The sequence below is a fragment of the Arachis ipaensis genome, chromosome B6, assembly GCF_059453495.1.
Source record: "Arachis ipaensis isolate K30076 ecotype BB chromosome B6, ASM5945349v1, whole genome shotgun sequence".
Classification (NCBI taxonomy): domain Eukaryota; kingdom Viridiplantae; phylum Streptophyta; class Magnoliopsida; order Fabales; family Fabaceae; genus Arachis; species Arachis ipaensis.
Genome location: NC_142441.1, coordinates 24,268,210 through 24,283,147, shown reverse-complemented (window position 1 = coordinate 24,283,147; position 14,938 = coordinate 24,268,210). Strand labels below are relative to the sequence as shown.

The 14,938-nt window shown below is 43.5% G+C and overlaps 1 protein-coding gene and 1 pseudogene across 1 annotated transcript; one reads left to right on the top strand and one right to left on the bottom strand.

Moving 5' to 3' along the window:
* Positions 1–7,067: 7,067 nt before the first annotated feature.
* Positions 7,068–8,404, top strand: LOC148554903 (uncharacterized). The gene is made up of 2 exons (XM_088490538.1): positions 7,068–7,472; positions 7,760–8,404. Exons 1-2 carry the CDS (start codon positions 7,068–7,070, stop codon positions 8,402–8,404), a joined length of 1,050 nt encoding a protein of 349 aa, XP_088346664.1.
* Positions 8,405–12,340: 3,936 nt separating this feature from the next.
* LOC148554902 (uncharacterized) lies at positions 12,341–12,912 on the bottom strand (annotated as a pseudogene).
* Between the last annotated feature and the right edge of the window lie 2,026 nt (positions 12,913–14,938).

Below are 14,938 nucleotides of genomic sequence, written 5' to 3'. Positions count from 1 at the left end.
TAAATAAAACGTTACTATATAGATAGGAATTCAATGGTGATAGAATGGTTGAGGCTTCGGAGATGCTTTGTCTCTCCGGATTAACTTTTCTTACAGTCTTCTTCAATAACCTTCTGATTCCTTCAATGGCAACCGTAATTGATTAACTCATGTCCTCTCATCAAGTTAACCTCCTCCACTGCAACAATCTACCACGTTGAGATGACTCATGTCCTCTTATCAAGTCTCCTCTAGGTTTCTCACTGTAGAAGAAGATGAAGCTCTAAGCAATCCACTTCCCTTCACGATCCTGCTCAAGGTGCCACAAACAAGGCAGATCTTTTAGATTAGAAAGTGCTGCTTCTCGGACTCTAGCCTTAATGCCACAGAAACTTCATGCACCCATAGTCAACGGGATTATATGTCACATATCCAAAGTTGCTCAGATGCTCTATTGGAATCCACAATGCAATCTCTAGCTTTAGTTCAATGCTATCCGAGTCAGAAATCGCACGGAATTAATATAGAATAAGGGTGATTGTCACGGATCATCCTCAATTCATAAGATGAAGAACTAGGTTGCATAAGAGAATATAATCAGACATGTTGAATGAAAACAGTAATATTATTGATGCATAAAACTCAGCAGAGCTCCTAATCTTAACCTTAGGAGGTTAGTGACTCATGCTGATAGAAAAATACAATGAAAGGTTCGAATGGGCAAGAGTCCTCTAACAAGGGTGAACTCTTGTATATATATACTAATCTGCTAACTAAAGATTACAAAAATAAGATAAACTAGTCATGTAGTGTGAAAATCTACTTCTGGGGCCCACTTGGTGAGTGTTTGGGTTGGGCTTGAGTGTCTCCCACGAGCTAGGACTCCTTAGGGGCGTTGAACGCTGGCTAAGGACCCCCTTTTGGGCATTGGACGCCAGCTGCTCCCCTGTAGGCGCTGGACGCCAGGAATGGGGCTGGTGGCAGGAATTGAATGCTAGTTTTGGGCCTTCATTTTCGAAGTAAAATATGGACTATTATATATTTCTTAAAAGCCTTGGATGTTAGCTTTCCATATCCATTGAGAGCACGCCATTTGGACTTATGTAGCTTCAGAAAAGCTCCTTCGAATGCACGAAGGTCAGATCTTGACAGCATCTGCAGTGCTTTCTCTGTCTCTGAATCAGACTTCTGCTCAAGCTCCTCAATTTCAGCCAGAAAATAGCTGAAATCATCATAAAACACACAAACTCAAAGTAGAATCCAAAAATGTGAATTTTGCACTAAAACCTATGAAAACATAATAAAACTTAAACAAAACATAGTAAAAACTATATGAAAATAATGCCAAAAAGCGTATAAAATATCCGCTCATCACTATGCACCTGGCAAGGACAGTGGTTAATCCCGCTTGTCGAGGTCGCGGCGGCGGCGTAAGGATGGTGGTTAATCCCGTTTACATTGAGATGTGAGGTCTGTGGCAAAGTATCCCGCTCGCATCCTTTCGGATCACAAGAGTGTGTCCGACACTATATCCGTGGGAGGGGGGATCCCACTTTTATTCGTGACCGAAAAGCGACATTCCCATGGGAATGTGTCAGGTTGGCAGTTGAACTGACAATGTGATATCATAGGTAAATAGGACAGGCATTCATCATGTGCATATTTTATATGTTTGCTTGCTTTGCCGACTTGCATTGTTTACCTAATTGTATAACATGCTTAATTGCTTCTTGAATTACTCGATATACATGATTATACTTGTATTTTCTACTAGGATTAAGGAGGTTCGGAAGGCGGTGGCAATGGGAGCGCATGGCGGTTAGGCTGGCAAAGGCTGTGGGACAGCGGCATAAATGTTAGATTTCCCTAAGTTAGATGACTTATTTAAGAAATTATTTACTTGTTTTGTAACCTTGAATATCATGATGATGTGAAGTTATAAGATTGTCTCTGGCGTCCCAGAATCTTACATCTTACATTATTGGGCACTGTTATCATACTGAGAACCTCCGCTTCTCATACCATATTTTGTTGTTATTTTTCAGATGCAAGTCGTAACCCACCTCGGTGAGTTACGTGATGGTGACAGAACGGAGGATCTTTATCCCCTTTTGGAGTCATTTTGGATATTTTGTCTAGTACTCTCACTTTTGTATTTATATTTGCCTTAGAGGCTAACTTTGAGAGATATGATGTATATGCTGTTTTAACTTTCAAAACTCTGTGTGTCTATATATACTAGTCGGTCTAAACTCCATGGGCTGAGGCTAGTATCTTATGATTATGATACTCTTATATCTACGTATGCCTTATTATTTATATCTATACCTTGTGTCTTTATGCTTTTAGCTTCGTGCGAATGTTTGCACTTTTGAAACTCTGTTTTTGAGCTTATTTCTTCATTAGGCTTCTAGTATTACTATCTTTTTCTCTCTCTCTCTCTCTCTATATATATATATATATATATATATTATTGTATAAGCCTTAGGATTATCGTGACCTTTAGTTATCCTTTGCTTTATGACATGAGATAAGGCTTAGGGTAATTAGGGTGTTACACAAATGCTGGTATAGCTGGTGCCAAAATAAAACCTAAAAAAGGGGGATTTCATAAGAATTATCCATATAAATTTATCATTGGAGATCCATCAATAAGAAGAGTTTCAAGATCAACATTAAAAAATCAAGTTTCAAGTAACTTAGCTTTTATTTCAACCATTGAGCCTAACGACATTGAAGAAGCTCTAGATGGTCCGTTTTAGATTAAAGCAATAAAAGAAAAGCTATACCAATTTGAGAAAAATCAAGTGTAGATGCTACTGTCTAAACTGATTGAAAAGAAAGTCTGGAACTAGATGGATTTTTATAAACAAGTTGGGTGAAAATGGCACAATAGCAAGGAACAAAGCTCGACTAGTGGCTCAATGGTTCGACCAAGAAGAAGGAATCAATTTTGATGAGTCTTTGCTCTTGTGGCTAGATTAGAAGTAATCAAACTGCTATTTACCTATGCTGCACACCAAGGATTCAAACTGTTTTAAATGGATCTCAAATATGTCTTTTTAAATAGAATTATAAATACAGAGGTTTATGTTGAACAACCCTTAGATTTTAAAAAATAAAAATTTTTCAAATCATGTTTTTAAACTATTTAAGACTCTTTATAGATTAGAACAAGTCCTTAGGACTTGGTATGAGAGACTTAGTTTTTTTCTTGCTTAAAAATAATTTTCAAATAGATACAACTGACACTACTCAATTTATAAAGAATTTCAATTATAATTTCATTTAAGTTCAAGCATATATTGATGATATTATTTTTGGATCTGCTAATGAATCTCTTTATGCATAATTTGCTAGTCTAATGACCAATGAGTTTGATACGAGTCTTATGGGTAAACTTACTTTTTTTTTAGTTGTAAATAAAACAAATGAAGGATGAAATTTTTGTTTATTGAAAAAAAATATGCCAAAGAGCTGGTCAACAAGTTTGGTATAGAGTTTGCTAAGCCTATATATGAGCACTCCTATGCATCCTTCTACAAAATTTGACAAAGACAAAAATACAAAGAATGTTGATGAAACAAGATAATATGGAATGATAGGATCATTGATATATTTTACTGTCTCAAGACCTGACATAATCTTTAGCGTGAGACTATATTCAAGATTTTAATCCCAACCTAAACATTCTTGTTTAAGTGTAGTGAAGAGAATGATTTGAAACATGGTTGGTACTACAAATTATGGATTGTGGTATCCTAAATTTGAATCTTTTAATTTAGTTGGTTACTCGATATTGATTTTGTAGGTGATAGAGTAGATAAGAGAAGCACCAGTGGTATTTGATGCAACATTAATAATGCTCTCAATGTGCGGACCAGCAAAAAACAAGGAACAATATCCAATATAGAAGCTAAGTATATTGATACCTCTCTTTATTGCTCTTAACTTCTTTGGTTAAAAACTTAATTAGCTGAGTATAAGTTGAATGCCACAAATATTCTTTTAATGTGTTACAACATAAGTGCCATCCAGCAAGTTGCTCATAAAATTAAGGGAATAGCTAAAAATTACCATGATATTCTTGCTCTTACTGAGAAAAGTAATGACATCCTCCAAGCTTCTTGCTCTGTTCTAGTTGGATGGAAACTGCCAGATGAAGGATGGTACAAGGTTAATGTCGACGGCTCAGTTCTTCAAGCAAGGGATTCAGGTGCGTGTGGCGGGCTAATTAGAGATTCTAACGACATGATTGTGGCAGGATTCATGATGAATATTGGGAAAGTCACTATTACAGCTGCAGAATTATGGGCCATATACTTAGGTTTTAAGATTGTTATTGAAATGGGGTTAAAGAAAGTAAGGATGGAGACGGATTCTACCTGTGCAGTGAAGCTGCAGTAGAATAGCTCAATCCCTCTCCATAGTTGCACCTCCCTTATTCGGGCCATTCAAGATCTCCAAGCCAACTCCGGAGATTTCAATGTCAACCACGTTTTCAAAGAGAGCAACTTTTGCACAGATGCTCTGGCGAAGCACGCCCACAATCTCCCGGTGAGTGTTCATCGTTTCATCACTCCACCCTCTTTTCTTGCCCCTTTGCTAGATGGGAATAAAAAGAAAGTCATGTTTGCTAGAATTTCTAAAGTTTAGTTTATTTTGTTTTGGACCTTGGAGCCCCCTTTTTTATCAAAAAAAAAAAAAGTGCCATCAACATTTCAAAAAATCTTCTTTTACACTCTAGAACAAAGCACATTAAAATTAAATATCATTCTATTAAAAAATATGTTCACAATAAAAATATTGACATTCAATTTGTCAAGTTTAAGGATAAGCTAACTAACATTTTTACCAAATTTTTAGTTGAAGAGAGGTTTTATAAATTTAGAACTGATGTAGAAATTATTTGCTTTTCTAATTTGAGTTAATTTTCTAGTTTAATCTTGTCTTTTCATTTTTGTCTTGCAAATAGATGAGAGACTTTATGCAAATGATCGATCTGATTTTACATCATCTGACTAAAGCTTTTTAGGCTCATTGTTTAAGTTTTTTCTTTTATGAAATAGTTGTCCTGTGATTTTTATTATCTTTTAATATTTAAATTCTTTTTGGAAAACTATTTTTTCTTAAAAAGGAAAGACTCTTTGTTTAAGTCATCCCGATTTGTTGATTATTAGGCAGTAATGAATTGATGATTTGGAGGTGTTGCCATTTTTCAAATTGAAAAATTGACCATCACAAATAATTGACATTCGTCCAAAATATAAAATCTAGAAAAGGAGAAAATCTAAAAAAAAAATGTATTTTTCTTCTTGAAAGCTTCATCTTTTCTCACCTCATATTCATATAGCATACATCTATCTACATGACTTGCACCAAAGTCATTATCAACTATTTGCTGTATCTGTTGTTTTTACCTCTTCAAGTAGTATTCTAAAGGTCTTAAAATTTTTAGAAAAAAGTATGACAGAAAAGAGATTGCAAGTCTTAACGTGTGATAGTAGCGCTATTTCTAATTCAATTTTTTTTTATTTGTGCCACTACTATTTTTCTATTTTTATAATTTCTAACCTTTGTTCGCATGTGCTTATCTTGCTCTCTTGGTGACAAAATAGAGAATAATAAAATATACAGAAATTTAAAATTTTTTAATTATTTTATCACTATTGAAACTATTGATGTTGCTATGTTTTATTTTTTATGGTTGCAATTTCTTAATATTGCTCATAATAATTTATCATGCTATATAGTTGTTTTTATGTGTATTTTGCTTGTGTGTCCTTTGTTTTCACATATAAAAAGTATCATAGCACATATTCAAGAGAGCTTGAAATAAATCTCTATTAGATCTAGGGCGAGATTATTTTGCTACTAAAAAAATGTTATTCCATTTTTATCCTATTTTTCTTAAATGTTTTCTATTTTAAAATATTTATCATTACGAGAGATTGTTGAATTTGTAAATATTTTATTTTTTATTGTATGACAAACATTTATCTAGATTAATTAAATTTGGCCTAACTAGTTTTATAATTGATTGTGTATTTAAGTATTTCAAAATTTGATATTAGTATTTGTTACAGATCCAGCTCACGGATCTTACACTCAGAACGGTCTCGGAATCCGGTTACCCAGGTCCGACCTGCTCCGCCTATCTAGAAAGCCTGGAACCGATCCATCAGAGCTTCTAACCAACAATCAAATTCAAATGTCTCCCTTATCTTAGCCAAGCAAAGATAAGATATGATAGCCACCATCACCTATAAATAGAGGACCCAGGTCCCTCCAAGTATTCACTCATTCTATACACCTTATACCTCTTAGATCCATTTTGACTTGAGCGTCGGAGTGTCTTTGCAGGTATCTCCCCCTCATTACTCCAATCAAATAGTCCGGTATCCGTCTCGACCTGCAAGATCCCGATCCATCACTCAATCCGTATCGAAGGCATCCAATACATTGGCGCCGTCTGTGGGGACAACTCGCAACGTTTAGATGGAATGGCGGACGGATTCGAAGAGAAATTCCCAAGCCACCACGATAACTCCCGAACAAGGAACCCGACTCCTGAACACCAAGAGACTACAGCCCATGGAAGGATAGCAAGCACTATTCACCAGACCCTGGTGCAAAACAAGGAGAACGGTCCCGAGTTACCGATTACCGAAAACCTGGAAGAAAAAGCAGCTCAGATAATCCAAGACCTCTGTCTCCGAGTACAAGAACTCGAGGGACGAGTCCCAGCTAAGGAAAAACACCACATCGAGGATGCAAGCCATGCGACCTCCAGATTAAGATCTCTCCATGAAACCAGACACGGCAGGTCGCCAGAACGGCGACATACCAAGAAGTACGATCGCAGCGTCTCCGGGATCACAGACACGATAGAACGCCCGAACGATGACACGGCAAGAGGTACGATCGCAGCACCTCGCGTGACCCAGCTCATCAACATGACACGGACGACGACCGACGACACCGAGAGACCAAACGCACAAGAAGCGACCATGTGATAATGGGAGGCCCCCTTCACTGAAAGAATCCTGAAAGCCAAACTCCCTAAAGGCTTCAACAAACCCACAGATATGAAGTACGATGGAACCAAGGATCCCCAGGAACACCTAACGGCCTTCGAGTCCAGAATGAACCTGGAAGGGGCCACTGACGCGGTACGATGTAGGGCCTTTCCAGTAACCCTAGCTGGACCCGCGATTAAATGGTTCAACGCCCTCCCTAACGGATCCATAACTGGCTTCCACGATATATCACGGAAATTCATGGCCCAATTCACCACCAGAATCACAAAAGCCAAACACTCCATCAGCTTGCTGGGAGTTACCCAGAGACAAGACGAGTCCACGAGAAAATACCTCGATCGTTTCAACGACGAATGCTTGACGGTCGACGGACTCACAGACTCAGTCGCAAGCCTTTGCCTAACTAACGGGCTCATGAATGAAGATTTTCGGAAACACCTCACTACCAGACCGGTGTGGACGATGCACGAGATCTAAAGCGTCGCAAAGGAGTACATAAATGACGAAGAGGTAAGCCAAGTCATAGCCGCCAATAAACGGCATCATGGCAACACACAACACGGCAGTACAGTACCTGGACATAACCCCCCCTCCCACTAAAAGATAATCAGAAGGAACATCCCAGACCAGCAAACGTCAGCCGACCCCCCAGAGTCAGAAAATTCTCTAACTACACACCTCTAACAGCCCCGATCACCGAGATATACCACCAAATAGCAGACTGAAGTATTCTCCCGAAGGCTCGAAAACTCAAGGAGAGAACGGGCGACAACAAGAGCCTATACTGCGACTACCACCGAGGATACGGACACAGAACACAAGACTGTTTCGACCTAAAAGACGCCCTCGAGCAAGCCATACGAGACGGCAAGCTCCCCGAGTTCGCCAAGATAATCAGGGAACCAAAACGCACAAAAAGAGAGAGGTCTCCAGATAGAGAAGGGTGTAACCCGAGGACACAAAGACAAACCCCCAGGGAAAGCCCAGAAACAGACCCGACCATCGTTGTAAACGTCATCACAGGCAAAGACACCCCGGATAAATTGAAATCAGCACTCAAGAAAGATCTCAAGATCCTGGCAGTCAGAGACCAAACACCGACCACCACCACCGGTAGAGCAGTAACATTCTCCCCCGAAGACTGCCAACACGGCACCTCGGTGGAAGATGCCCCTTTTGTCATCTCGGCAAAGATCAGAACCGGGCTAGTCAAAAGAATACTGGTGGATACAGGAGCGGAGCAGACTCTAACATCCTCTTCAGAGGAGCCTTCAATGAACTTGGACTCCGCAACGACAATCTATAGACACACCGCAACAGAGTCACCGGACTCGGAGACAACTTTCTCAAACCAGACGACTCCATCATCCTTCCCCTCACGATAGGAACGAGAAACCAAAGGAAGACAATCCTATCCGAGTTCGTGGTCCTCAAAGACTCTATCGCCTACAACGTCATCCTCAGAAGAAAAATAATTAACGATCTCTCTGCCGTCATCTTCACCAAATACCTTCTCATGAAGTTCACAGCAGAGGACGGCTCCGTTGGAACCATTCATGGAGACTGGGAGATCGCAGTAGAATGCGACAACGTCAGCTTAGCCCTGCAAAAGAAATCTCACAAGACGGCCGGCATATTATTAGCTGACCTGGATGCCCAACAAGATGGGCAACCTAGGCCAGAACCACAAGGGGACATGGAGACATTGCAAATAGGGAAAACCATAGAAGAATATACTTTCATCAACAAGAACCTCCCATACGACCTTAAAGAGGATCTCTCACGCCTCCTAAGACAAAGCAGAGACTTGTTTGCATTCACACCTGCCGATATGCCGGGAATAGACCCCGATCTAATGTCTGACCGACTAGCCGTAGACCCCAAAGCTAAACCTGTGGCACAGAGGAGACAAAAAATGTCTCCCGACCGAGCAGCCGAAGTAAAAAAACAGGTTAAAACCCTCCTCGAAGCAGGCTTTATCAGGGAACTGCCCTACACAACTTGGCTGGCTAATGTTGTGCTAGTAAAAAAGGCTAATGGGAAGTGGCGGATGTGCGTTGACTACACGGACCTGAATAAAGCCTGTCCAAAAGACGCCTTCTCCCTACCGAATATTGACGGGCTGGTAGACGCCGCATCCGGCTACCAGTACCTCAGTTTCGTGGACGCGTATTTCGGATACAACCAGATACCCATGCACCGACCCGATGAAAAAAAGACGGCATTCATCACTCCTGATAGCACGTACTGCTACACAGTCATGCCCTTCGGCCTAAAAAATGCCGGAGCCACCTACAAAAGGCTCGTCAACAAGATTTTCCAAAACCTGTCTAGGACCAAGCTGGAAGTCTACATAGATGACATGCTTGCCAAGACCGAATCTGGCGAGCAACTCATCAGCGACTTCGAGCTTATAATGAACACCCTAAGAAGACACCAAATGTGCCTCAACCCGACAAAATGCGCCTTCGGAATGGAAGCAGGAAAGTTCCTCAGTTTCATGATCACGCAACGCAGGGTAGAAGCTAACCCCGAGAAATGCAGAGCCATCCTCGAAATGGCAAGACCAAAAAATCTCAAAGACATTCAGAAGCTTACTGGCCGACTTACCGCACTATCCTGTTTTCTGGGAGCATCAGCGCAGAAGGCTATCCCTTTCTTCAAACTGATGAAGAAAGGAACCCCTTAAACTGGGAAGCAAAGTGCGAATAGGCATTCTAATATTTCAAGAAAGTCCTAGCGAAACCCCTGGTTCTCGCCAAACCCCAAGCACGAGAGACCTTTTACCTATATCTCTCCATAACGAAAGAACCACTAGCAGCAGCCCTTATCCGAGAAGACGAGAATAAGGCCCAGCAACCCATCTACTTCATAAGTAAAGTCTTACAAGACACAGAAACGCGCTATTCACGACTTGAAAAACTCGCCTTCACACTCTTCACGGCCTCCCGGTGTCTCCGACAATATTTCCAGGCCCACCCCATTACGGTTTGTACCGACCAAGCAGTCAGGCAAGTCCTACAAAAACCCGACCAAACGGGGAGGATGCTTGCATGGTCCATCAAACTATCCCAGTTCGAAATAAAATTTGAACCCCAGAATGCGATCAAAGCGCAAGCCCTGGCAGATTTTATCGCCGAGATGACACCGGGAAATCCCACCCTCGAAACTTGGAAGCTACACGTAGACGACTCATCGAACACCACCTCTGGAGGAGCCGGAGTGATACTCGAAAGCCAAAACGGGGTCATAATCGAACAATCCGTTCGGTATGAGTTCCCGGTCTCGAACAACCAAGCAGAATACGAGGCTCTATTAGTCGGCCTAACCCTAGCCAAGGAGGTCGGGGCAAAAATGTTGGAGATATGCAGCGACTCACAGGTAGTCAGCTCCCAAGTTAACGGAGACTACCAAACACGAGACCTCCTACTCCAACAATACCTCACCAAAGTAAACAAGCTAAAAGGAATTTGATCGTGTAACCATACAACACGTCCCCAGGGAACAAAATGCTAGGGCAGACCTCCCCTCAAAACTGGCCAGCACCAAGCTAGGACAAGGTTATCAGTCGCTAATTCAGGAAGTCGTCAGGACGCCGTCTGTATCAGCAAGGGCCAACACCGTCCTACCAGTTTCCAACCAGGAATCATGGACCTTCCCTATCCTACAATACCTCCTCGATAGAATGCTACCCGAGGACTCTAAAGAAGAAAATCGAATAAAAAGGGAAGCCGCAAATTACACTGTCGTAACAGGACAACTATACAAACGAAGATTTTTGCAACCCCTACTCAAATGCATCGAGCCTGGGGACACGGAGTACATACTCTGCAAAGTTCACGAAGGCTGCTGCGACCATCACATCGAAGGAAAGACATTGGCCCAGAAGATCATCCGAGTCGGATACTTCTGGCCCACAATCATTAAACACTCCATACAGACAGTCAAAAACTGTGACAAATGCCAAAGGCATTCAAACTACCACAAAGCCGCCCCCACACCAGCTTAACATTATAACGGTGGATTGGCCATTCAGAACCTGGGGCGTCGACCTCATCGGCCCCTTCCCAAGGGCCCTAGGACAACTACGATATATCATAGTCGCAGTAGACTATTATACCAAATGGGTCGAAGCTGAACCCCTAGCCTCTATCATGGCAGCTCAATGCCGCAAGTTCCTCTGGAGACATATCATCACCCGGTTCAGCATCCCAGAGGTCATAATCTCCGACAACGGAACCCAGTTCGCCGACAAAAAGTTCAGGGAGTTCCTAGAAGGACTATATATCTCCCAACGCTTCAGCTCGGTAGAACACCTCTAGACAAACGGACAAGTCGAATCGACGAACAAAATAATAGTAAAAGGACCCAAAAAATGACTCAACAAAGCCAAAGGGCTCTGAGCCGACGAGCTCGAATCGGTACTCTGGTCGTATCGGACCACCCCCCAAAGCTCCACCGGGGAGACCCCTTTCCGCCTCACGTACGGGATAGAGACCATCATTCCTGTCGAGGTCGGGGACCCTAGTCCAAAAAGAACCATCGGGGGCAGCGACGAGGATGCCGAGCGAGACCTCACAGAAGAAATCAGGTCCATAGTCCACATGCGAAAGCTAGGCCTAAAATAAAAAATCAAGATAAGGTACAATCACGGCGTGATACGGAGAGACTTTTCACCCGATGACTTGGTCTTACGACGAAACGATATCAGAGCTCCCACGCCAGGGAAAGGAAAGCTCACCCCCAACTGGGAAGGCCCATACCAAGTCAAAGGAATAGTCGGGAAAAGGGCCTACAAGCTTGAAAAGCTCGACGGAACCAAGATCCTGAGAACCTGGAATGCCGCCAACTTGCGGCGATATTACACGTAGGCATGCCCCACACCCTCTAAATTTGTGTTTTACTTATTTTATTTTATGTTCGTTGTCAGTTGTTTCCGGGTACTCTTTTCCCCACGAGGGTTTTAACGAGGCCCAACTTAATAAAATTCCATTTATATTCATATACTTGCCTCGCATCTCTAAATGGCATAAACACGCGGCCACCACTGGGAGACTGATCATCCCCAGGGCCTAATAAACGGATATCCACGAAATAACGTCTACACGACCCTACGACGGTCTGTCCCTCCCAAATAGACCGAGAACGCACATAGAGTCACAATACACGGCTCAAACGATACTTAAAACCAAACATGTCAAAAATACGGCCTAAACAGGCCTAAAACAAGTCAAATCCAGAGTCATAACTTACGGCCACACGGCCAAAATATCAACAAAATTACAAAAGTTCTCAGAACATAATCAAAAGAAAACAGAAGCCTACTCGAGGTCAACGATCTGGCCATCCCGGACAGTCTTGAACGCCTCCATCACGGACACATCCGCACCCGGCGCAAGGACCAAAGCCTGGGCCCTCATCGTCTCCTCGGTAGCAGCAATGGCACCCTTCACATCCGCCAGAAACTCCACCTTTTCCTTATTCAGACCCTCTGTCTCGACCTCCATAGCTGCAACCTTAGCCTTCAAAACATTTACCTCATCAAGAAGCACAGCAGCCTGGGACTCGGCATCGGAAGCTCGCTTTTGCTCCACCCCCAGCTGAGACAGCAGGGAAGTCTCGACCTCGGAGAGATGGAGAATCTCAGCCCCAGCTTCCTCCGACGATTTGACTGCCCTCTCCCTCGCCTCCTCTGAGAGCTGCGCAGTTTCTTATCCAGAAGGCCAACCTGGGCCATCACAGGTTCGGCCTTCCGAACAATCTCCGTAGAACAAAGGAGAGAACGGTACACTGACTTGGCCTGAAAAGCCATGTCACAATCACCAAAAAAGGCCTCAGTACCAGGCATCAAATGCTGATCAATAAAAGCCGACGCGTCGAAGAGCCGATCCATCACGGAAGGAACCTCACCCTCTCCTCCAGATTCTCACTACTGACCTCCTCAGGCCTCTTTCGCTTCTAAGAGGCCTCGGTAGTAAAAACCACAATAACCTCCTCCTCAGGCAAAGGCACAGGGCTAGGGGATACTCGGGCACCGACCCTAGCCCCAGCCGAAATCACCTCTTGTGAAACAGCCTGAGAATCCACAGCAGGATGAGACAAAGGTGTAGAAGGAGAAGCCGACGACGCTTCCTCCCGATCCATGGCAGCCTTTAGCCGCGCCAACGTGGTCAACTTACCTGCCATCTCAACTGAAGAAAAAAAAGGGGGAGAAAGAAAAATCACACACCAACATAAGTCCGGCACGCAACCGGATCCCCCATCACATCTCGGGGATTAAGGGGATGCTCCACAAATAAATACCAAAGGACGGAAGCCACATCCCGATCTTCCGCAGATAAAAACTCTTGCGTCACCCACGTTAGCACGGAAGGTCCCGCACCGAAATTCCAATACGTCGAAAACTGGCGCTCCCCTTATAACGTGAGCCAGAAAGGATGATGCCCCCTAGCAGGACGCACCTTGAAGTGCCCCGCTTTAAAACCATGAAATGAGTCCTCATACAAACCGAAGACTCGACGGTGAGGTTGAGCCCTAAATGACATGTACCCCTTCTTATACTTCCCCTCTTTAGTAGGCAAGGTTCATAAAAAGAGGAACAGGAATACGTTCATCGAGGCATGAAGCTCCAGGAACTCACACACAAGCTCAAAAGTCCGTATCGCCGCCCAGCTATTTCGATGCAACTGGGACGGCGCCACGAAACACTGACTCAACAACTGCTGAACGAAGGGCAAAAAGGGGAGCCGCACGCCAAGTCAGGTGAACATCGCCTCATACACCCACATCCAATCCGGAACGGTCGGCAAGTCGAGATTGGTATAACAAACCCTCTCGTCGACCCCGGGAAGGGCAAACTCATAATGGCGCTCAGCATCGCCACCCCCACAAACAACCCCCTGATCGCGGAGCCACTGAAGGTCCGCCTCCATCATCCGTGACGGTGTTCCCCAAACGTCACTAGTTACCCAGGAATAAAGGGAAGGGACACCCCCCGCTGGGACCACCGGAGCCCTCACACCCTCAGTCCTCCGATGAGTCATACCTAAAACAGCGATGAGTACCACCGTCAGCCAAACCACGCAGCAAAAAGCGGCAGAGAAAACCAAACAGACACCACTACCTACTGCCAACTACATAGTGGTGCTCCTCCCCTAAGAAAAATGAAACCCACTACCCTAAGGATAAAAACCACCATACAAAAACAGGGCACGATCCTAATCCACACTAAATAGATATAAAACAGAAATGCAAGAAGCGGGCAGCATAGATTATAAGGGAAAAAAGGAAGAGCACCAACCTGATAATACAAACGTAAACTTGAAGACAGCAAAAAAACAGAAAGCACGAACAGCAAAGAAGTAGGAAGAACACCAAAACGAGAGAGAGAAGGAAGAGAAGTCCACATATAAAAGGGCAAAAGCAACTGGGAAATGAAGCAAACGAGGGAAGAAAAGTAGGAAAGCCAAAGCGGTTTCAAAAGGGCGAAAAGACGTAAATAGCCCCAACGATAAACATGGCGCGTAGGGGCAAAAAAGGGAAAGCAACCCAAACATCCCCTCGCAATAAATGCTCCCTTGGGAAAATGAAACTGACAAGCACACCTCAAAAAACACAACAAATGCAAGGATACAGAAAGGTCGCGTCAATCAAACGACCAGGCGAACCTCGGCTTAGCCACAAAACTCGGAGCCGACGCACCGACCTTCCCCGCTAAGGGACAAATCCATTGAACAACAATCCGAGAAACCGAATAAGGCCACAAATGGCCAAAACAATATCCTCCAGCAACAGAGACCGACCTTGCTCGCTCTCCCACTACGGGGCAACTGTTACGGATCTGGCCCACGGATCCTACACCCGGAACAGTATCAGAACCCGGTTATCCAGGTCCGACCCGCTCCGCCTATCTAGAAGAC